The 25,321-nt window shown below is 40.5% G+C and overlaps 1 protein-coding gene across 1 annotated transcript in view; it reads right to left on the bottom strand.

The window, feature by feature from the left end:
• Positions 1–576: 576 nt before the first annotated feature.
• LOC124621778 (apoptosis inhibitor 5) overlaps positions 577–25,321 on the bottom strand; it is a 91,273-nt gene continuing 66,528 nt past the window's right edge. Inside the window, exon 10 of the mRNA XM_047147214.1 lies at positions 577–2,161. Coding sequence (XP_047003170.1) covers positions 2,085–2,161 — 77 coding nt within the window. The 3' untranslated portion in view covers positions 577–2,084. The remainder of the gene's footprint in view (positions 2,162–25,321) is intronic.

The following is a 25,321-nucleotide window of genomic DNA, read 5'->3' as shown; positions in this document are numbered from 1 at the left end:
TCATTTTTGTCTCATTATACAGATATGATATGTGCACATGGTTGCATGCTGTTGTGCGTATCGTTCATGTGTACATGGAGTTTAGAAGCCCACTCATCATGTTATAAAATATAATCATTTTCCTTCTCTATTCAAAGGCATTAAAACACACACATAACCTTGTCACAGTCTTCTCCTTTTTCTTCACAGTTTGCTGAAATGACTGATTAGTTGAACAAATAAATAATTTTTTAGCCCGTAAGTTGTATTGCCACCCTGCAGAAAAAGATTGCCAGTCTGCACCTTCCTGTAACAGAACTTTTTATTATTCGCCAGATGTATCTCAATGCTGCACACCACATCAGCTGGGGCACAAGTCAGTTTTCAGGAACTGAAAAATAATGTTGATGGTAATGTGAGTAATATTCTAAAATAAGTAAAATTGCACGAATTTCAGAAAAGTGTTTAAGGGTTTCTCTCTCTCTCTCTCTCCCTCTCTCTCTCTCTCACTCTCTCTCACACACACACACACACAATCACCGCCATTTAATGGGTACAAAGCAAGCACGCACGCACGCACGCAAGCACGCACACACACAATCATCATCATCATCATCCCCCCCCCCTCATTTAATGGGTCCTAAGCCGACACAAAGCACACATTCTGCAACACTTTGGTTCCAAAACTGCAACAATTAATAATTAATGTGTTGCTTTTTGTGAGCTTAGACATTCAAAGGTCATTCACATATAGCTCTGTTAATCACTGCATTATTCAGTCATCAACATTACTACTACCACCATCATCAATTTGCATACAACATAGGCCAAGTGACCACAATGACAACATACAGAACTTCCAGTTTCTATACAAATAAGGTGCATTGCAAGGGCGCAGCTACATCATTCTTTTGTTCACAATTCATAACAATATGCACGAATGCGCCGGAGCAGTCTTTGTATTAACAGTTTACATTTCCTTACAGCTCTTTCAATCAACGTGGTAACATCAAAAAGGCTTACTCCTCTTAACAATATGAATGTGTAGACTTCTACTCATGATGATTCTACAAAAAGCAAGTAATGACACATTCAAAACTCCAAATACATATCTGACTGGCACTGCACACAAACAGATCAGTACACAATTTCAAATGAATATCCAAAAATCATTATAAGGAGCTAGAAGCTCAATGTTAGATGTAATACAATGACCAATTTCATTGGGAAGCTGCAACCTTCCTCACTTAAGTTACAGTGCTACTACATATAAAGATGGTGACCGAGATAACACACATCTTACATGATTTTTTATGATGAGCCAATAACTGACTATTGTCTCAACAGACAATGCACAGAAAAAAAAGAGTAAATTATAAGAATTTAGTGTATTAATCTTTGGGAGCACAAGTATCTTCAATTTTTTAAAAAAAGATAATGATCATAACTGAGTAGTTATACAACCTACTAATATGGCTATAACTTTTCTTAAACAGAAACAAAAAGCCAACTGTGTGCTGATATGATTTCTCTTTGCATCTGAGTTACTCTAAATTTCACAATTGTTATTTGGACAAGATTACATACAATACAAGACTACAATAATGAATTTTTGTGCAACAAAACTGCAAAGCCACTTCATGTAGGTCAGTTCTGGATTAAATGGCGAAGGACAATAGCTGGTTTTACGTAAGTTCTCCCAAATGACTGAAGCTAGAAGTCGGTGGCACTTAAATTTCTGTTCTATCCCAGGTCACCGACGTATGTCACACGAGTTTCTTGAGACGATCTTTTACAGCTTCTTGCAGTTTGTCTTGCTCTTCCAGAAGAGTTAATATCTTCAATGGTTTTCTTATAACTTACCAGTTATCTCTAGAATGCAAACAAAAGTTTTGAACTGATAATTTTTTTCGGCTCAAAATAAAGCTACAGAGTAAAAGTCCCACGATTTACTGCAGCACATCAGAACCTCTTCTTAAGTCTGTTCCAGAACATACGTCTTCAGTCTATTCAGCCAAACAGTTTCCTGGTTGCTACCATCTCTTCACAATTAAGCAGAACACGAGACGATTTAACACAGAAAGCACATTGTACAGACTGCGATCCTAGAACCCACGTCGCCATCCACGATTTCCACGAAATCCTCCTCTACCTCTACCTCTACCGCGGCCTCTGGTAGGAGCTGAAAAAGAAGAGATTGTGTGTAAAAACATACAGCTTCACATGGACAAAAATTATTTATTTTCTGGCCAAACTTTACGCAACCAGATGGCAACGGTTGTGAAGCAGCCACTGAAATCATTATGTTATGCTCAATAGTGTGCTCCACAACTGAATGATTGAGTCATCTCCTGGCCACAGTTTGGCAGTGGCCATTAATTTGTGTGGACAGTTGGTTGGTAGTCATGCTTACATACAATGCTTTGCAGAAATTGCAGAGAGGCTGGTGCATGATGTGACTGCTTTCACAGGTGGTCCTGCCTCTGACAGGATAAGGTAAACCTGTAACAGGACTGGAGCAGCATGTGCTGGATGGGTGTATCGGAAAGGTCTCACACCTGGTCTTCCACAGTAAGGGGCAGGGAGTGGGTGCGAGATAGGGATGGACAGGGATATATTGTAGGTTGGGTGCTCATAGGGGAAGTGTTGGTAGTATGTCCAGGCACAATGATAGTCGGAGCCTTGGTGAAGGAAGCAGTTCACAGGGATGAGACTGACTGATGACAGGGTGCTCCTTTGCTGCTGGTTCTTGCATGTGGAGGGCGACAGTGGGGACATGTGAGGAAATTGCACAGGAAAGCTATTTGATACTCTGTTTGTGGGATAATGTCTCTCTTTGAAGGCCTTAGTGAAACTTTGAGACCATCAGCAGACTGGGAAAGAGGATTTTTGTCACTGCAAATGTGCCAACAGGTGGCCAGACTTATATGGGTGTGATTTTTTGGTGTGGAATGGATGGCAGCTATCCAAATCCAGGCATGTTTAATGGTTAGTGGGCTTGATATGCAGAGAAGTATGGATGGACCCATCAGAGTCGTGGAGGTTGACATTCAGGAAGGTGGCATGTTGGACTGAGGAGGGCCAGGTGAGGTGAATGGGAGTGCTGTTAAAGCTGTGCACAAATGAGGATAGGATGTCTTGGATCTGAGAACAGATCATGAATATGTCATCAATGAACCTGAACCAGACAAAGGGTTTTGGAAGACTAGGAAGAGGTTGGCTCTGACCACTATGGGACTTAACTGCTGTGGTCATCAGTCCCCTAGAACTTATAACTACTTAAACCTAACTAACATAAGGACATCACACACATCCATGCCCGAGGCAGGATTCGAACCTGCAACCATAGCGGTCGCGCGGTTCCAGACTGTAGCGCCTAGAACCGCTTGGCCACTTCGGCCGGCAAGACTAGGAAGAGTTCCTCCAGATGTCCCATGAACGGATTGGCAAAGGAGGGTGACGTGGATGCTCATGGCAGTGCTGTGGATTTATCTTTTCCCAAATGAGAAGTACAAGGAGACTTTAAAAAGTAAATTAAACATGTCATCCCACACAAAGGCCACTGTCCAACAAGAGTGGCACATTGTCAAAGATAGTACATGTTCTGGGATTCCTACAGAGATAGTTTGGCTGCAGTACAGGTGAAAAATTCACCACAATGCGAGAGTGAAATGGTGTGGTGACTGGAAATGTACTCGAAAGTTGATGTATGCAGGACAGTACGGTTGTTGTGGGCAAAACGTCTAAAGCGCACATGGATTCTTCTGCTTGTACCACACCATAGTATGAAATACTTTGACTATGAACTTAAAACCAATGTTTTGGATGTATTACAACAGGCTTCCTCTGGGCACAATTCTTGGGTCATGTAGCCATTCAAGAACCACTGTGTGAGTGTCTTCACTGTTAGAAAATCTGCGAATCAGATCACCAATTGCCTGTGAATTATTGTCTGTAGCTGATGTCGATGCCCTTTCTTCTGGCTCAGCATCTCGATCAAAATTGGCGCTATTTCACTTAGGCTGGATATGACACTGCATTTGCTCTATATAATGCCAGAATTTCACTGTGAACCTGTGTTAAGTTTATAATCAAAATATTTTATCTTATGATCTGGTGCTGAAGAAGCTTGCACAGGATAGAGTAGCATGGAGAGCTGCATCAAACCAGTCTCTGGACTGAAGACCACAACAACAACATGATCTGGTACAACATACAGAAGAATTTTAATCATCATGACACTTGTTGTAGAAGCCTCCGTACTCATGCACACAATTTCACCATGAAATTCTGGCATTATATGCAATAAATGCAGTGTCGCACCCCGCCTAGGTGAAATGGCGCCAATTTTGATCAAGACCACACAGACGTGTGACACGGAGTGGGAAGAAAGGTCATCAACACCAACTACAGACAGTAACGCACAGGCAATAGACAAACTGATTTGCATATTTTCTAATGAGGAGGACATTCACACAGTGGTTCAAGAAAAGAGTCCATAATCCAAGAGCTAATTTTTGTCGTTGCTCTAGGCAGATGACGTGCTTTGTTAGTGCTGCACATTTTGGTGATTTTGACTGAGAAACTGACACTTAGGTGTTCAACTTCGACATGCCAGTGTAGAAGCGTCACAAAATCAACTTTGTAAAAAATCTGTGCTATTCGGACATTTAGTTATACTTGAATTTCAGCTTTAGAATTTTCTATTGTGTGAGACCATGTGTGCCAGATTCATGTGCTGATCTGAAATTCTACAGTAAAAGGTATTTTATCGTTATCATCGTTTCTGCATAATCTTTTACTGATTGCATCAAAACTTGTTTGTATTGCAATACATTGTGGAATTTCGAACGTCTGCAAGTAGCATGATAAACTTTTACTGTTATTGTCAACTGCTGGCTTAAACTAATTTGTGCTATTTTAAATTTTTTGAGAACAGTAAGCCTATCTTCATTCAAAACAATCATTCTCTAATTTCCCTGTAGAATTTAGGTGAGAAATGGGTTATTTTTGAGAATTTTTGGACACTTACAAAACCATTTTTTGAAAATTTTTATAAACAAGAGTTGTGGAAAACCTACTTTTAGTAAAGCAGCATTTGTGACTCATGGTTACTCCCACAGAAGAGATCACCCAAATTTTCAGTGTATATCAAATTTGTGATTTAGTAAACTGCAGATATTTAAATGAACATATTATGTTACATTTAGTTTTCCTTTACAAGAGGAGTAGGCTGTATATTATCTAAATTTATTGTAAATTAATTCTATTTTTGAATTTGCCAGTGACTATAATTAACCTCAAAAAGTTTTAGGAAACTATTAATTTTTACCATAGGTTTTTCTGTTGCCTTAATATAAATCTCTTTTTGTGTATTTGCTTTAATTCTTATGGCAAATTAGTAATTTTTTTATCTCATCTGATAAAAAGATGGTCAGCAGGTTTAGTTTAAAGTTATTTGTTTACTGTCCTCAAAAGACTGCACCAGTCACAATGCAGTCTCACTGTGAATGCTGTTCTCAAATACCAGAAGAGTTAGTTGAAGTTTGTAAGTAGCTGTAAATTGTCCTGATTACTGTAAAATGATCAGCAGCTGCTGTGAGTCGTTATATTGGAAGAGCTCTCGAGAGTCGTGTACTTGTGGTACCAAAGGTACCTCAAGCACTATTCTCTTCCAGTGGATCCTGTCTCATCTGCAGGAAGTTGGGAATTTGTCAGTACTCAACTACTTGACTGGTACTGTATGTCAAAGATAGATCTAGGTGTCCTTTACATGGTAGACTGGGACAAGGGAAGACTCAAGGTGTTATACCGATTCCCCTAACCAACAAGTTGGAGGCACTATTTTTCACTGAATCTGAGCCAGTTTGACTCACTTCACCTGTTTGGGGAAACTTGCTTTGTCCTGTGTCAAGAGAAGCAAACACAAATGAATAGGGATCTAGTCATTATTGGGCTGTTCAAATATATGGTGAATAATTGTACTCACCAGGGAAATGGCAACAGGGGACAGGAAGGCACACCAGATGTACTGTGTATATGCCTGAGGGTCTCATTCAACATGTTAAACAGGCTATTCTGGGACCCACTGAGGGAATAGGGTGCAACCGTCTGCAGATTGTGGTGCACATTGGAGCACATGATGCCAGTCGGCCGGGCTCCGAGGTCACACTTGGGTCATTTCAGCGACTGGCAGAGAAGGCTGAGAAGACCAGCCTTGCATACAGTCTCAACAAAGCTCACAATTTGTAGCATTGTCCCAAGAACTGATCATGGGCCTCTGGTTCTGAGTCGAGAGGAAAAACTGAACCAGAGACTTCGAGGGTTCTGTAACAAGATAGACTACAACTTGACTGCTTGTGAGGTGCACACAAGGAATTTTTGGGTAGATGACTCTACATCCAGTCCAGGTAACAGTTGTAGGAGACCCAGAATTATAAGTGTTAAGATCAAAAAGAACACCCCTGTACATAAGAGTATCAAAATCCTAATGGTTAACTGCCAAAGCATTCACAACAAAGTGCCAGAGTTTGAAGCACTCTGAAAAGAAGTGAAGTCCACATAATACTAGATACAGAAAGTTGGCTGAAACCTGAAATCTATGGCAGTAGTAAGCTTTTTGAGTGTTTGTTGAAAGGTTACACTAATGGGAAATTGAGGTGGTGCATTTCTCTCAGTAGACAAGAGACTCAAATACACTGAGATAGAAATTGAATGTGCATGTGAAATTGTTTGGGCAACTCAGTATTAGGGGTGGGCAGAAAAAAGTAACTGAATCCTTCTATTACCCACCAGACTTTAGAGAAATCCTCAGTTCCCCAATCATACTGAAATCATCAGTGGAGTCCTTTATCATCCAACAATCAACTGGGAAAATTACAGTTTTTGTGGTGGGGATTATAAGACATCCTGTGAATGTTACTAAATGCCTTTTCTGAAAACTACCTAGAACAGATACTTTGTAACTCTACGCATGATGGAAATATTAGATTAATGGCAACAAATACACCTGACCTCTTTCAGGATATCCACATCAAAACTGATATCGGGGACAATGACATGGCTATGGTAACAATCATTAACAAAGTACAAAGGCCTACTAAAACAAGTAGAAAGTTATTTCTGTTCAGTGAACTTTATAAAAAAGCAAGGAACTACAGCTCAAGTTTTTTAAATTGTGCACTGGACAGATATGTAACCAGCACAACAGGTCATGATGGAAAGGATCCTCCATGGTACACTGTCAAACAAAGAGTACTGCAGAATGAGTGTAAAAGCATTGGGGTGTCAAGAGAGCAATACATGAAGTCTTCAATAACTAATGTAGCAGTAAAATGATCTTTTACAAAAACCGAAGAAATTCTGGTCATCTGTAAAGGCTGTTAATGGCATCTAAGTTAGTGCCCAGACACACAAATGAGACCGGGACTGAAGGCCAGCGAAGCATAAGCTTAATTGCTTAACTCCATTTTCATATGTTTCTTCACAAGGGAAAACCCACTGAAAAGATGAGTGAAATCCATGTTAGGATCAGTAGTGTTGACAAACAGCTGAAATCATTAAAATGGAACAAAGATCCAGGGACCAATAGAATATCTATCAGATTCTAGATTAAATTTGCAGCTGATTTAGTCCCTCTTCTAACTATAATCTACCATAGATCCATTAAACAAAAAACCATGGCCAAAAGTTGGAAGGAAGCGTAGGTCACATCCATTTACAAGAATAGTAATAGAAGTGATCCACAAACCTACTCTGGAATATCCGTTATGTCAATTTGTTGTAGAATCTTACACCATAATGTGAGCTCAAACCTAATGAATTTACCTCTAACAGAATTACCTTCTCCATGCCCACTAGCATGGATTCCAAAACATGTATAGTGTGAAAACTGACTTGCACTTTGCTCACAGGACATATTGAAAGCTTTGGGTCAAGCAGATAGATGCAGTATTTCTTGATTTCTGAAAAGCATTAGATTCATTATCACACCTACATTTATTTTCAAATGTACTATCATATGGAGTATCAATTGAAATTTGTGACTGGATTGAGAATTTTTTTGTACGGAGGACACAGCATGTTATCTCAGATGGAGATTCATCATCAGATGTAGAAGTAACTTCGGGTGTGCCCCACAGAAGAGTGTTAGGACCACTGCTGTTCATGTTGTATATTAATGACTGTGCAGACAACATTAATAGTAACCTCAGACTTTTTGCAGATGATGCAGTTATCTATAAGGAAATATGTCTGAAAGAAACTGCATTAATATTCTGTCAGATCTTGAGAAGACTTTGAAGTGGTGCAAAGACTGGCAACTTGCTTTAAATGTTCAGAAATGTAAAACTGTGCACTTAACGAAACAAAAAATGTAGTATGCTATGACTATTATGACAATAGTATCGATGAGTCATAGTTCGAATCGGCCAACTCCCTACAAATACCTGGGTGTAACATTTTGTAGAAATATGAAATGGAATGATCACATAGGCTCAGACGTGGGTATAGCAGGCAGTAGAATTTAGTTTGTTGGTAGAATACTGGGAAAATGTAGTAAGTCTGCAAAGACGATTGCTTACAAATCACCCATGTGATCTATACTGGAATAATGCTCAAGTGTGTGGGACACATACCAAATAGAACTAACAGAGGATATTCAACATATACACAGAAAGTCAGCATGAATGGTGATAGTTTGTTTTACCTGTGGGAGAGTGTCAGAGACTCTGAAGAAACTGAACTGACAGACTTTTGAAGATAGACTTGGTCTTGTCACTGATGATTACAATATGCTTCAAAAATAACAAAAGAAGAAAGGTAAGGAATTTTTGGCAAGTTTTTGAAAATGATACCTTTCAACTCTCAAAATGCCTACATATGTGGACTAACCAAATCAGAATCTCCTGCAACAAGCAGACCACAAACAGCATCTCAACATCTAAAGTCTTGAACAAGTACTATTTACATGTTTAGTTGTAAAAAGTATTTTCTGAAAAAAGTTTTCAGATTTCCAATGGCGGGATGACAAGACATACAAAAAAAAGTAAAGAAAAGAGAGGAAACTGATAGTGATTTAACGGATCATCACAAACCTTCCAATATAGCTCCAGAAAGTACAGTTACTCATACTCAAACCCACATTAAAAGTTTTTCATGTCATCAGTGATATTATTCTCAATCGGACAACCCCAACAGATATTACTTTAGTCCTGAATTGAATATCAGACTTGTGTACAATTTATATAAAGGAAAGTATGTTGAAGATAACATAAAACCATTGTCAAAGGCTCTGTATATATACATTTTCAATCACAATTTCAATCTTAAGTTTTCATCCAGCAAGAAGAGATACATACCCAACATATGATAAATACCACATACAAGTATCAGTTGCTAAAGATGGGGGAAGGGGGAATTAAAAGTGTAACATTAATTACATTTAAGGAGAGCCAAATCTGATTAAATTCAATGGAAGTGTATAAGGAATTGTCAGAATCTACCACATTACATTCAAGGAGAGCCAAATCTGCATGAAATTCAATGGAAGTGTACAAGGAATTGTCAGAATCTACCACATTACATTTAAGGAGAGCCAAATCTGCATGAAATTCAATGGAAGTGTATAAGGAATTATCAGAATCTACCCCCCATGAACCATGGACCTTGCCGTTGGTGGGGAGGCTTGCATGCCTCAATGATACAGATAGCCGTACCGTAGGTGCAACTACAACGGAGGGGTATCTGTTGAGAGGCCAGACAAACTTGTGGTTCCTGAACAGGGGCAGCAGCCTTTTCAGTAGTTGCAGGGGCAACAGTCTGGATGATTGACTGACCTGGCCTTTTAACACTAACCAAAACGGCCTTGCTGTGCTGGTACTGCGAATGGCTGAAAGCAAGGGGAAACTACAGCCGTACTTTTTCTACATCTACATCTACATTTATACTCCACAAGCCACCCAACGTGGTGTGGCAGAGGGCACTTTACGTGCCACTTTCATCACCTCCCTTTCTTGTTCCAGTCGCGTATGGTTCGCAGGAAGAACGACTGCCAGAAAGCCTCCGAGCGCGCTTGAATCTCTCTAATTTCACATTCGTGATCTCCACGGGAGGTATAAGTAGGGCGAAGCAAAATGTTCGATACCTCATCCAGAAACGCACCCTCTCGAAACCTAGACAGCAAGCTACACCGCGAAGTGAGTGCCTCTCTTGCAGAGTCTGCCACTTGAGTTCGCTAAACATCTCCGTAATGCTATCACGCTTACCAAATAACCCTGTGACAAAACGCGCCGCTCTTCTTTGGATATTCTCTATCTTCTCCGTCAACCCGACCTGGTACGGATCCCACACTGATGAGCAATACTGAAGTATACGTCGAACGAGTGTTTTGTAAGCCACCTCCTTTGTTGATAGACTACATTTTCTAAGGACTCTCCCAATGAATCTCAACCTGGTACCCGCCTTACCAACAATTAATTTTATATGATCATTCCACTTTAAATTGTTCTGCACGCATACTCCCAGATATTTTACAGAAGTAACTGCTACCAGTGTTTGTTCCACTAATATATAATCATACAATAGAGGATCCTTCTTTCTATGTATTCACAATACATTACATTTGTGTATGGTAAGGGTCAGTTGCCACTCCCTGCACCAAGTGCCTATCCGCTGCAGATCTTTCTGCATTTCGCTGCAATTTTCTAATGCTGCAACTTCTGTGTATACTACAGCATCATCCGCGACAAGCCGCAGGAACGTCCAAAACTATCTACTAGGTCATTTATATATATTGTGAAAAGCAATGGTCCCATAACACTCCCCTGTGGCATGCCAGAGGTTACTTTAACGTCTGTAGACGTCTCTCCATTGAGAACAACATGCAGCTTTACTGTATGATTAAATGATGATGGCGTCCTCTTGGGTAAAATATTCTGGAGGTAAAATAGTCCCCCATTCGGATCTCCGAGCGGGGACTACTCAAGAGGACGTCGTTATCAGGAGAAAGAAAACTGGCGTTCTACAGATCGGAGCGTGAAATGTCAAGATCCCTTAACCGGGCAGGTAGGTTAGAAAATTTAAAGAGGGAAATGGATAGGTTAAAGTCAGATATAGTGGGAATTAGTGAAGCTCGGTGGCAGGAGGAACAAGACTTTTGGTCAGGTGAATACAGGGCTATAAATACAAAATCAAATAGGGGTACTGTAGGAGTAGGTTCAATAATGAATAAAAAAAATAGGAGTGGGGGTAAGCTACTACAAACAGCGTAGTGAACGCATTATTGTGGCCAAGATAGACAGGAAGACCACACCTACTACAGTAGTACAAGTTTACATGCCAACTAGCTCTGCAGATGATGAAGAAATTGATGAAATGTATGATGAGATAAAAGAAATTATTCAGGTAGTGAAGGGAGACGAAAATTTAAGTCATGGGTGACTGGAATTCGACAGTAGGAAAAGGAAGAGAAGGAAATGTAGATGAATATGGGTTGGGGCTAAGAAATGCAAGAGGAAGCCGCCTGGTAGAATTTTGCACAGAGCATAACTTAATCATAGCTAATACTTGGTTCAAGAATAATGAAAGAAGGTTGTAAACATGGAAAAATCCTGGAGACACTGGAAGGTTTCAGATAGATTATATAATGGTAAGACAGAGATTTAGGAACCAGGTTTTAAATTGTAAGACATTTCCAGGGGCAGATATGGACTCTGACCACAATCTATTGGTTATGAGCTGTAGATTAAAACTGAAGAAACTGCAAAAAAGTGAGAATTTAAGGAGCTGGGACCTGGATAAACTGACTAAACCAGAGGTTGTACAGAGTTTCAGAGAGAGCATAAGGGAACAATTGACAGGAATGGGGGAAAGAAATACAGTGGAAGAAGAATGGCTAGCTCTGAGGGATGAAGTAGTGAAGGCAGCAGAGGATCAAGTAGGTAAAAAGACAAGGGCTAGTAGAAATCCTTGGGTAACAGAAGAGATACTGAATTTAATTGATGAAAGGAGAAAGTACAAAAATGCAATAAATGAAGCAGGCAAAAAGGAATACAAACGTCTCAAAAATGAAATCGACAGGAAGCGCAAAATGGCTAACCAGGGATGGCTAGAGGACAAATGTAAGGATGTAAAGGCTTATCTCACGAGGGGTAAGATAGATACTGCCTACAGGAAAATTAGACAGACCTTTGGAGAAAAGAGAACCACTTGCATGAATATCAAAAGCTAAGATGGAAACCCAGAAGGGAAAGCAGAAAGGTGGAAGGAGTATATAGAGGCTCTATACAGGGGCGATGTTCTCAAGGACAATATTATGGAAATGGAAGAGGAGGTAGATGAAGATGAAATGGGAGGTATGATACTGCATGAAGAGTTTGACAGAGCACTGAAAGACTTAAGTCGAAACAAGGCCCCGGGAGTAGACAACATTCCATTAGAACTACTGACAGCCTTGGGAGAGCCAGTCCCGAAAAAGCTCTACCATCTGGTGAGCAAGATGTATGAGACAGGCAAATTCCCTCAGACTTCAAGAAGAATATAATAATTCCAATCCCAAAGAAAGCAGGTGTTGACAGATATAAAAATTACCAAACAATCAATTTAATAAGTCACAGCTACAAAATACTAACGCGAATTCTTTACAGACGAATGGAAAAACTGGTAGAAGCCGACCTCGGAGAAGATCAGTTTGGATTCCGTAGAAATGTTGAAACACGTGAAGCAATACTGACCGTACGACTTATCTTAGAAGAAAGATTAAGAAAAGGCAAACCTACATTTCTAGTGTTTGTAGACTTAGAGAACGCTTTTGACAATGTTGACTGGAATACTCTCTTTCAAATTCTTAAGGTGTCAGGGGTAAAATACAGGGATTGGAGGGCTATTTACAATTTGTACAGAAACCAGACGGCAGTTATAAGAGTCGAGGGACATGAAAAGAAAGCAGTGGTTGGGAAGGGAGTGAGACAGGGTTGTACCTCTCCCCGATGCTACTCAATCTGTATATTGAGCAAGCAGTAAAGGAAACAAAAGAAAAATTCGGAGTAGGTGTTAAAATTCATGAAGAAGAAATAAAAACTTTGAGGTTCGCCGATGACATTGTAATTATGTCAGAGACAGCAAAGGACCTGGAAGAGCAGTTGAACGGAATGGACAGTGTCTTGAATGGAGGGTATAAGATGAACATCAACTAAGCAAAACAAGGATAATGGAATTTAGTCGAACTAAGTCGGGTGATGCTGAGGTAATTAGATTAGGAAATGAGGCACTTAAAGTAGTAAAGGAGTTTTGCTATTTGGGGAGCAAAATAACTGATGATGGTCAAAGTAGAGAGGATATAAAATGTAGACTGGCAATGGCAAGGAAAGCGTTTCTGAAGGTGAGAAATTTGTTAACATCGAGTATAGATTTAAGTGTCAGGAAGTCATTTCTGAAAGTATTTCTATTGAGTGTAGCCATGTATGGAAGTGAAACATGGAAGATGAATAGTCTGGACAAGAAGAGAATAGAAGCTTTCGAAATGTGGTGCAACAAAAGAATGCTGAAGATTAGATGGGTGGATCACATAACTAATGGGGAGGTATTGAATAGAATTGGGGAGAAGAGGAGTTTGTGCCACAACTTGACCAGAAGAAGGGATCGGTTGTTGGTAGGATATGTTCTGAGGCATCAAGGGATCACCAATTTAGTACTGGAGGACAGCGTGGAGGGAAAAAATCATAGGGGGAGACCAAGAGATGAATACACTAAGCAGATTCAGAAGGATGTAGGCTGCAGCAGGTACCAGGAGATGAAGAAGCATGCACAGGATAGAGTAGCATGGAGAGCTGCATCAAACCAGTCTCAGGACTGAAGACCACAACAACAACAACTAAAGTTTATGCTTTTATATCTGATTTGGAAAAAGCCTTGGTATTTCCAAAGTTAGCATATTCAGTAGCATATTATAAATTTCATCATGCATTGTGAAACTTACAAAAGTTGCTAGTACAAGAAAACACACAACACTGTAACTGCACTGGACAAAAGAGAAGTTTTAAAAAGGCACTTCCCTGTTTGAACCTCCTGACAGATGCACTACATCAGACATGGTAATTGGATGTCTCTATAGGCCCTCTGGCTTAGCAGCTGTTGTGGCTGAGCACTTGAAGGATAATTTGGAAAATATTTCGAGTAGATTTCCCCACCATGTTATAGTTCTCGGTGGAGATTTTAATTTGCTGGATATAGAATGGAGACTCAACGTTCATAACGGGTGGTAGGGAAAAGAATCCAACTACCTTGAGCAGTTAAACAGAGAACCAACTCGTGGCGATAACATATTAGACCTTCTGGTGACAAACAGACCCGAACTATTTGAAACAGTTACCGCAGAACAGGAAATCAGCGATCATAAAGCGGTTACTGCATCGACGATTTCAGCCGTAAATAGAAATATTAAAAAAGGTATGAAGATTTTTCTATTTAGCAAAGTGACAAAAAGCAGATTTCAGAGTACCTGACAGCTCAACACAAAAGTTTTGTCTCAAGTACAGATAGTGTCGAGGATCAGTGGACAAAATTCAAAACCATCGTACAATATGCGTTAGATGAGTATACGCCAAGCAAGATCATAAGAGATGGAAAAGAGCCACCGTGGTACAACAACCAAGTTAGAAAACTGTTGCAGAAGCAAAGGGAACTTCACAGCAAACATAAACATAGCCAAAGCCTTGCAGACAAACAATAATTACGAGAAGCGAAATGTAGTGTGAGGAGGGCTATGCGAGAGGCATTCAATGAATTCAAAAGTAAAGTTCTATGTACTGACTTGGCAGAAAATCCTAAGAAATTTTGGTCTTATGTCAAAGTGGTAGGTGGATCAAAACAAAATGTCCAGACACTATGTGACCAAAATGGTAATGAAACAGAGGATGACAAACTAAAGGCCGAAATACTAAAGGTCTTTTTCCAAAGCTGTTTCACAGAGGAAGACTGTACTGTAGTTCCTTCTCTAGATTGTTGCACACATGACAAAATGGTAGATATCGAAATAGACGACAGAGGGATAGAGAAACAATTAAAATCGCTCAAAAGAGGAATGTCCGCTGGACCTGATGGGATACCAGTTTGATTTTACACAGAGTACGCGAGAAACTTGCCCCCCTTCTTGCAGCGGTGTACCATAGGTCTCTAGAAGAGCGTAGCGTTTCCAATCCGTTCCAAAGGATTGGAGAAGGGCACAGGTCATCCCCGTTTTCAAGAAGGGACATTGAACAGATGTGCAGAACTATAGACCTATATCTCTAACGTCGATCAGTTGTAGAATTTTGGAAAACGTATTATGTTAGAGTATAGTGACTTTTCTGGAGACTAGAAATCTACTCTGTAGGAATCAGCATGGGTTTCGAAAAAGACGATCGTGTGAAACCCAGCTCACGCTATTCGTCCACGAGACTCAGAGGGCCATGGACACGGGTTCCCAGGTAGATGCTGTGTTTCTTGACTTCCGCAAGGCGTTCGATACAGTTCCCCACAGTCGTTTAATGAACAAAGTAGACAAGTGTAATGTCCTACGAATACGTAGAAAGAAAGATCCCTTAACATTTAGCTACAATATAGCAAGTCAGCAACTGGAAGCAGTTAATTCCATAAATTATCTGGGAGTACGCATTAGGAGTGATTTAAAATGGAACGATCATATAAAGTTGATCATCGGTAAAGCAGATGCAGACTGAGATTCATTAGAAGAATCCTAAGGAAATGCAATCCGAAAACAAAGGAAATAGGATACAGTATGCTTGTTCGCCCACTGCTTGAATACCGTTCAGCAGTGTGGGATCCGTACCAGATAGGGTTGATAGAGGAGATGAGAAGATCCAACGGAGAGCAGCACGCTTCGTTACAGGATCATTTAGAAATCGCGAAAGCGTTACGGTGATGATAGATAAACTCCAGTGGGAGACTCTGCAGGAGAGACGCTCAGTAGCTCGGTACGGGGTTTTGTTGAAGTTTCGAGAACATACCTTCACCGAGGAGTCAAGCAGTATATTGCTCCCTCCTACGTATATCTCGCGAAGAGACCGTGAGGATAAAATCAGAGAGATTAGAGCCTACACAGAGGCATACTGACAATCCTTCTTTCTACGAACAATACGAGACTGGAACAGAAGGGAGAACTGATAGAGGTACTCAAGGTACCCTCCGCCACACACCGTCAGACGGCCTGCGGAGTATGGATGTAGATGTAGATCAAGTGAATGTTCTTGACTGTATTTTTATGACAAGTGTACACTTGTATCCACCAAACGATGCCGAGTTTAGCTCTGTGGAATTCCGGGAAAAAGGAAAAACTATCTACACCATCAAACTAATATAAAATCATTGCTCAGTATGAAAAAAAAGCCATTAATGGTAGCACAAATGAAGCAAGAATTGTATAGATGGTAGCTTTGGAGAAGGCAGTATTTAACAGCAAAACTAACAAATTACAGTGTCCAGTATCTTGGTTACAAATTCAATGGTTGCAGTATGGAAGATTTGAATTTACGAAGATACATTACAAGTAAACTCCAAATGTTGATGTAGAGTTTCTCACCTTAGACATACAAACAGGAGAGAAGTGATGTCCAATTCAACTCAACAGTGTAAAACAGGAACCACTCTACAATGAAACATGACAAGTCAAAAATTTGAAGACAAAAGACATGTTAAGACTCATTACCATACATCCTTCCTGTTCACCATACATTTTTCATTCTCTGAAAGAAACTTCTGAGGACAAAGGTGACATATTTATTTCTGAGTCAATTCAAACAAATTTCTGTAATTTATACACCATTATGAAGGTAATATTAGTATCACTACACTTACTTTTGCTGAATTCAAAGTGAAACTGTTATTCGAAGTGAAATTCATGGAATTTATACTAATTATGGTGATAATATTAACATTACTGCACTTAATTTATGTTCCGTATTAATACTGATGTTTTTACACTCATTATTACTGTACATACTTCTATTAGGCTTTCCTGAGTTTTCTGTTTGTTTTGCAAAACATTCGATTTCTCAAAAGAGCAAAAGTGACTTACACAATTTTACGTAAAACGCTTACATTTGTTTATGTTATTGTATGCTATAGTACTCACTGGTTCTGGCTGCCTGTGAGTTTGCATTCCTCTCCATTCCACGTTTCTATCTAATACAACTGCTGACTCCCCCAGAGCTGTCCGCAATCCTTCCCCACCATCTCTCCTACTCCCCACCTCTCGTCTCTGCTCACTCAATCCACCCGACACCACCCCTCATCCCAGCCTGCCTGCCAAACTGCTGTCTCGGCACTTGTGTATTTAGCCTGCACAATGAAGCTGTACAGCGTGTGTTTGTGTGTGGGGGTGGGGGGGGGGGGGGGCGGGGAGGGGGAGGGGGGCACACACACATGGTCACGAGTATTCTAGCTCAAGAAGAAAGAATCTGTCCTACTGCTAGTAAAGCTTACAGTCTTGTTTGTGAGCCTTTTAACTCAGTGCCTTTACTACCTGGTGCGCTGTTACCTTTGCTACTAAATTAGAAATACAATGATTTGTAGAGCATTAGGCAAGAAACTGCTAATTCAAAGTTCTTAGCAGTGCTTCATTTCACCATTGCACATAAATAGCTGAAAAAATAAGAGTTGTGAACACTTCCTTGCGCATCTGACAGGAAAGGGACACGGGTTTGATGGTCTCTTCTGTTTGTTTATGCAGGATACAGTCAGTGATGCAGAAAAATGCACTTGCCAAAATAACAGATAATGTATTCCTTTATGCAACAGATGATCTCCCTATTTTGAAACTAGCACCGTTCCACACTTGTGAGTAACATCAACAGCAGTAGCTAATAATTATGCCCCCCCCCCCAAAAAAAAGGCACTCTTCATCATTAAGTTATTACTTGGCAAAACAAACTGGTAACCTGGCCACAGTAGCAGCACTGTCGTATTTACACCGGAGAGTCAGGGAAAAGAGGTAACAACTGCATACACTCCAATGCCCTTACAAGTGGAGGACTGTGATAGATTTCTCATCTTTTAAGTGCCAATGAATGAAGTTTCTTAGAACAAGAATAGAAACAGAAAGTATAATACTTATTCAAAATAGGAAGTATAATACTTCTCAGATTAGCTGCTCGTGACACTCCAATGACAGCATCTGTAAAACCACTGGTGACTGTTGATTTGTCCTCTACTGTTTCAGTCAATAATGATAACAATGATTCTTTGTCTGAATCTACTTATATGGCTACTGATTTTATTATGTTTTTAGTTTCACTGCCCATTGCAGTATCTCTTTTCACAGTTGTCATTACACTCATGTGATACACAACCATTCAAGTCCTCTGACGTCACAGCAGTGAAAGTCAACGTCACAGCTGCAAAAGCAAACTGACTGCCTGATCTAGTAGTCAAAATTATTGAGTAGTACTGCCAAGGCCTTGGATCAATCCATGGCAAAACCATCAAAAGGTCTGGAAGGAGGCCCATTCAGCCTGGTGAGGGCATCTGATAACATTTTTTTGCATTAGAATACAGAGGAGAAGGTTGGTGCCCCTTAATTAACACTCGAGCAGGCACACCATTTCTCATAAAACAAGTGGGCATGCAGTTCACCTTGTACTCGTGTAAAGAATAGCTGTCTTTATGTTTCCAAGGTAAACACATATGAACAAAATTATTATTTAATCTTAGTTCAATTAATCAACAATACAATAAAGTAACATTATATGAGCTATATCACTGTTTCATTAAAGAATAATACAACAAATGTTTCATTGTATTACTTTTTTGCCACACACAAGTGTTACCCCACAGTAATGACCCACTCGAAGCATTAAACAGCGCAGCTACATCAGATCCCTCCAAAACTCTTATTTGATTACTAATTATCTCATAGATAACTGCCTCATTATGGGATTGTGCTGCTAGCCCAGAATCTGGGCCATTTTCTTGCATGGATCATAAATTTTTTCTCAGCTAGTTTGCTGTTTTTATTTTATACTACTGCTTCTCACTTGGGCTCATGACAAGACAACACAACTTATCACTGTGTTAGCTGAAGCAATAATGGCGCACCTGTTTGAGGGTTAACACCAAAAGTTGTCATTTTTCAACATTTATTCACAATACAGTGTGTATGAAAAATAAATAATGACACTCTTATTCATGAACCCTATAGATAGTAAAGTTTTCTCTCAGAGTGCCTTTGCTAGCCTGGAAGTCCAGTTCTGTATGACAAATGCTCTGAAGTGTTTTGCAGAGATTGTTTTTTGTATTATTCAAAATGTCACTGACTAATAATACTTTAATCTATGTCATCAATGAAATATTTACTATGTGCATTTTACTTGTTCTGCTCTGGGCCTGATACCTGAATCCTGCTCCATCCAGCATCACATTCTTCCTCCTGTGATTTGGATACCGCTGACTAACTTAATTTTTCCTTTTTACAATTTGCCTTCTCTGTCTTTCTACCATACCTTTCTCGTTCACAGTGTCAGTTATAAAACTGATGCTGGCAGCAAGTTGTCGTGGCCTCCCACAATAGTATTTTCTGTGACTGCTTTTAGTGGTCACTTTTCACACTTGCACAGTAAGGTAACAAACTGTGCTATTTTTAATTGAAACATGACTGTACCTAATCACATAGCCTAGTTAGTTCCTACTATGGCCAGGTTATCTTCACCTTGCTGAATAATAACATACTAATAGGCCCAGATTAAAACCGCAAATTCAAGATTCTCATGAACTTTCACAGTAGTGCTGGCAATTTAAGAAAACATTTCAGTATTTTCATAGGCATGATTATCTTTTACACAGGAATATCATTAAATCTGAAATGTGCGAACATTAAACCATTCAAGAGTTTCAGCCAGTGTTTCATGCTGGACTTCAATGTTGGAATACTAAGTCCCCTCATTTACATGTCTTATTGGGTTACATTTTAAGAATATTATAAAAGAGTCGTTAAGATGCCAAATAACTGTACATGCAAACTGATAGGTTTCCGGAACTCAGTTGGAATATGTAGCAGTTGTATCTAAACCACAAGAATGATAATCACAAATGATGATTATGAATGGAATGGATGCTGTCTTGAAAATAGGTTGTGAAATAAGTATCAACAAAATTACAACAATGGTGATGCAGTACAGTAAAATTAAGTTATGTGCTGCTATGGGAATTAAATTACAAAGGGATGTAAAAAAGTAAGTTACACATTTCAGCCCATGCTAATGCCATTATGCAAAAAGAGCAGAGTGTTGTCAGGAGAGGTGTCCTTCAGACACAGCTCTACTGTGGGATGAGTAACAGGTACATCACAGTGTGCACATGAAATCAACTAGAAACATACATCAAAGCTCGAGTACAAGGGACAGTATGATTCTTGTAGGCAGAAGTCTAAACTGAGCACAAGATTCAGCGCCAAAATTTGCCAGGGTATGGACCAAATGCAAGAAATGAATGAAATGTCGTGTGACTAGGGCCTCCCGTCGGGTAGACCGTTTGCCTGGTGCAAGTCTTTCGATTTGACGCCACTTCGGCGACTTGCGCGTCGATGGGGATGAAATGATGATGATTAGGACAACACAACACCCAGTCCCTGAGCGGAGAAAAATCTCCGACCCAGCCAGGAATCGAACCCGGGCCCTTTGGATTGAAAGTCTGTCGCGCTGACACTCAGCTACCGGGGGCGGACCCCAAATGCAAGTCTGTATATGAAGTAGTGAAACGGAACCAACAATTCGACCCAGGCTGCACAGGCATGGGTAACACTGATGTGCCATGCAGTTCAGATCTTGCATCAAGCGATTTCCACATCCGTTTTTGAATCGCTCTGTGCCCAAGGAGCAGATTTCTATTGTTGAGGAACAGAATTATAGTTAGAACATTCTGATCATTGTTTACAGATACTTGGTGACTAAGTTGAAAAATAGTGTCATGTACTGTGAAACTTTCAACTGCAGTGAAGCATTTAATAATAGTTACTTGGCCTGCCATGATAATGTTTAACTTAATTTTTCAAGTCTTCTTGTAGGATAAGGGACACTGAACGGAATAGACGAGGTTTGTTATTTGAGCAGCAAGATAAATGATTGATGGTCTTAGAACAGAGAACATAAAATACAGGCTGGCATTAGCATAAAGCATTTCTGAAAGAGAGAAATATGTTCTACATCTACGTACATACTCCGCAATCCACCATACGGTGCGTGGCAGAGGGTACCTTATACCACAACTAGCATCTTCTCTACCTGTTCCACTCCCAAACAGAACGAGGGAAAAATTACTGCCTATATGTCTCTGTACGAGCCCTAATCTCTCTTATCTTTGTGGTCTTTCCGCGAAATGTAAGTTGGCGGCAGTAAAATTGTACTGCAGTCAGCCTCAAATGCTGGTTCTCCAAATTTCCTCAGTAGAGATTCACGAAAAGAACACCTCCTTTCCTCCAGGGACTCCCACCCGAGTTCCTGAAGCATTTCCGTAATACTCGCGTGATGATCAAACCTACCAGTAACAAATCTAGCAGCCCGCCTCTGAATTGCTTCTATGTCCTCCCTCAATCCGACCTGATAGGGATCCCAAACACTCGAGCAGTACTCAAGAATAGGTCGTATTAGTGTTTTATAAGCGCTCTCCTTTACAGATGAGCCACATCTTCCCAAAATTCTACCAATGAACCGAAATTGATTATCCGCCTTCCCCACAACTGCCATTACATGCTTGTCCCACTACATATCGCTCTGCAATGTTACGCCCAAATATTTAATCGACGTGACTGTGTCAAGTGCTACACTACTAATGGAGTAGTCAAATATTACAGGATTCTTTTTCCTACTCATCTGCATTAATTTACATTTATCTATTTTTAGAGTTAGCTGCCATTTACACCAATCACAAATCCTGTCCAAGTCATCTTGTATCCTCCTACAGTCACTCAACGACGACACCTTCCCGTACACCACAGCATCATCAGCAAACAGCCGCACATTGCTATCCACCCTATCCAAAAGATCATTTATGTAGATAGAAAACAACAGCGGACCTACCACACTTCCCTGGGGCACTCCAGATGATACCCTCGCCTCCGATGAACACTCACTATCAAGGAAAACGTACTGGGTTCTATTACATAAGAAGTCTTCGAGCCACTCACATATTTGGGAACCAATCCCATATGCTCGTACCTTAGTTACGAGTCTGCAGTGGAGCACCGAGTCAAACGCTTTCCTGAAGTCAAGGAATACTGCATCCGTCTGATACCCTTCATCCATGATTTGCAAGATATCATGTGAAAAAAGGGTGAGTTGCGTTTCACAGGAGCGATGCTTTCTAAAGCCAAGATGTTAAGGATATTGGTCTGTAATTTTGAGGATAGGTCCTTCTACCTTTGTTATATACAGGCGTCACCTGCGCTTTCTTCCAGTCCTTCAGGACTTTACGTTGGGCAAGAGATTATTCCATCAGGACCTGGCGATTTATTTATTTATTTATTTTCAACCCATTTAGCTGCTTCACAACCCCAGGGATGTCTATCACTATGTCCTCCATATGGGAATCTGTACAAGACTCAAACGGCGGTATGTTTGTACGATCCTCCTGCTTGAAAGATTTCTCAATTGCTAAATTTAAAATTTCAGCTTTCGTTTTGCTATCTTCCACTGCCAGGCCAGACTGATCAGTGAGTGACTGGATGGAAGCCAAGCCTTCAAACTGCTTACCGATTTTACGCAAGACCAGAATTTCCCTGGGTTTTCAGCAAGATCTTTTACTAAGGTATGACGGTGGTAGAGGTTGTATGCTTCGCGCATCGCTCTTTTTACAGCAGCACAAATCTCTACTAACTTTTGCCTGTCCTCATTCTCCCGATCTTTCTTGTACCGCGAGTGCAACTGCCTTTGCTTCCTGAGCCTTCTCCGAATTGCGCCGTTAAACCACAGTGGGTCTTTTCCGTCCGCAATCCACTTTTTCAGCACATACTTCTCCAATGCATGATTTACAATGTGTTTAAAATTTGCCAATAATTTTTCCATGTCCATCGTACCGGAAGTAAATGAAGTAGATTCATTTACTAAGTGGGATGCTAACAACTGCTTATGTGCTCTTTCTACTAAGAATACTCTCCTAGCCTTTTTGACCGTCTTTTTAACTTTCGAAACCATAGTCGTAATGACAACATCATGATCACTAGTCCCTGTCTCAACACAGACACCGTCGATGAGGTCTGGTCTGTTCATGGCTACCAAATCTAAAATATTTCCATTACACGTTGCCTGTCTATTTAGCTGCTCAAGACAGTTTTCGGATAATGTGTTCAAAAGTAATTCACACAAGGGCTTGTCTATACTACCTGTAATGAATCCATAGACATCCCAGTGTATACTAGGTAGGTTGAAGTCACCTCCAACTAATATAGCATGATCCGGGTACTTCTGCAATACAGAGTGTAGATTCCCTTTGAATGATTCTAGAACTGTCACGGTGGAACCGGGTGGCCGCTAATAACACCCAACAATTAACTTTATTTCTCCTAGCCCTGTTAAACGTGTCCAGATAACTTCACAATCACACTCTACTTTGACCTCAGTAGAGACAATATTTTTGTCGATTGCAATGAAGACACCACCTCCTATGGTGTCTAATCCGTCTTTCCGATACACGTTCCAACCCTCACTAAATATTTCAGAACTTCCTATCTCAGGGTTCAGCCAGGTCTCTGTCCCGACAATAATTTGCCCGCCACACGCTTCCTGGAGGGCAGTAAATTCAGGAACTTTATTCCGAACACTCTAAAAATTTACAGCTAATATCTTGATAGCTGAAGTGTCTTTACACTGAGCGCGTCCTGATTTCCCTGCCTGCACGTCAAATGGTGAGTGTTCATCTGCACACCTCGCACTACCGCCTACCCTCAAAACCCCCATGTGCACGCCACAGATGTTGACATCTAATATAAATGTAATTAATTTAAGAATAAAGGAGACCACTCACCAAATAGTAGAAGCTTCGAGTCTTCAACTGGCGCACACAAAAGAGAATTAAAACTTGAAAACTTTGTGTCCTCTGAGTCTTTCGCAATGGCGTACATGAATAAAACGTTCTCAGTTTTCAAGTTGTGTCAATTCGAATAAAATCCTCAAGCTTTCAATGACCATCTTAGCCATCGTCGTTAGTTCACTGACTGCCAGGGCTGCAATGGTTTCTCGCTTATATAGGCATGACGACGTCATCAGCAGCCAATCAGATAGACCCAATGTGGCACGTGCGCATAAGTCGACCCCGGCAGGTAGCGGAGCTATTGCCCGTGGCAGCACCGACGACATCAGCTGGCGCCAGTCTGAAATTACTGCTCCCGCGTCACGCATCTGTCTTTGCTTTCTTGTAGCAGCATGTATATCGGACAAACAATTCACACCATTGTAGAGTGTTTTATTGAGCACAAGCGGCATATAAAACAAAGGGAGCTTGACAAGTCGGACATAGCACAGCATTGCCTAGAGAACAGACATAAAATGCAGTTCGAAAATACAAAAAGTGTTGGCTCGTGCACCTACATATTGGGACTCCGGTTATATAGGAAGCGGCCGAGATTCGTTTAAACAACAATTTCAACAGAGACCGGGGGTACACACTCAGCAGGGCATGGGGGTGGGCGCTGGACATCAAAAGAAAGCAAAGACAGATTCGCGACGTAGGAGTGGCAATTTCAAACGTAGCGCCTGCACTTGGCACCACCTGATGTCATTGATGCTGCCTTGGGCAATAGCTCTGCTAGCTGCGTGCCCACCACATTGGGTCTATCTGATTGGCTGCTGATGATGTCATCATGCCTATATAAGTGAGAAACCATAGCAGCCCTGGCAGTCAGTGAACTCCTGACGATGGTTGCGGAGATGGTCATCGAAAGCTCGAGGATTTTATTCGAATTGACGGGGCTTGAAAACAGAGAATGTTTTATCCAACTTGAAAACTTGCTAGCTTTCAAAATCAATTCTTTATTGAGCTAAGACCACACACACACACACACACACACACACACACACACACACCTTAACACAGTGTTGGCTGGTTATTACAAGCAGAGCAGAGGAGAAGAGAATAGAAGCTTTTGCAGTGTGTTGCTACAGAAGAATGCTGAAGATCACATAGGGTAGATCAGTTAACTAATGATCAAACTAGAGAGAAACTACTGTTATGGTACAATTTGACTAACAGAAGAGCTACACTGAGGCTTCAAGGTGTAATCCATTTGAGTGCAGGCATGATTATGGGTGGTAAAAATTGTAAAGGGGGACCAAGGCTTGACTGCAATAAGCAGATTCAAGTG

The sequence above is a fragment of the Schistocerca americana genome, chromosome 7, assembly GCF_021461395.2.
Source record: "Schistocerca americana isolate TAMUIC-IGC-003095 chromosome 7, iqSchAmer2.1, whole genome shotgun sequence".
NCBI classification, from domain to species: domain Eukaryota; kingdom Metazoa; phylum Arthropoda; class Insecta; order Orthoptera; family Acrididae; genus Schistocerca; species Schistocerca americana.
Note: the sequence above shows the minus strand (reverse complement) of the source record. Positions and strands in the feature narration are given on the sequence as shown.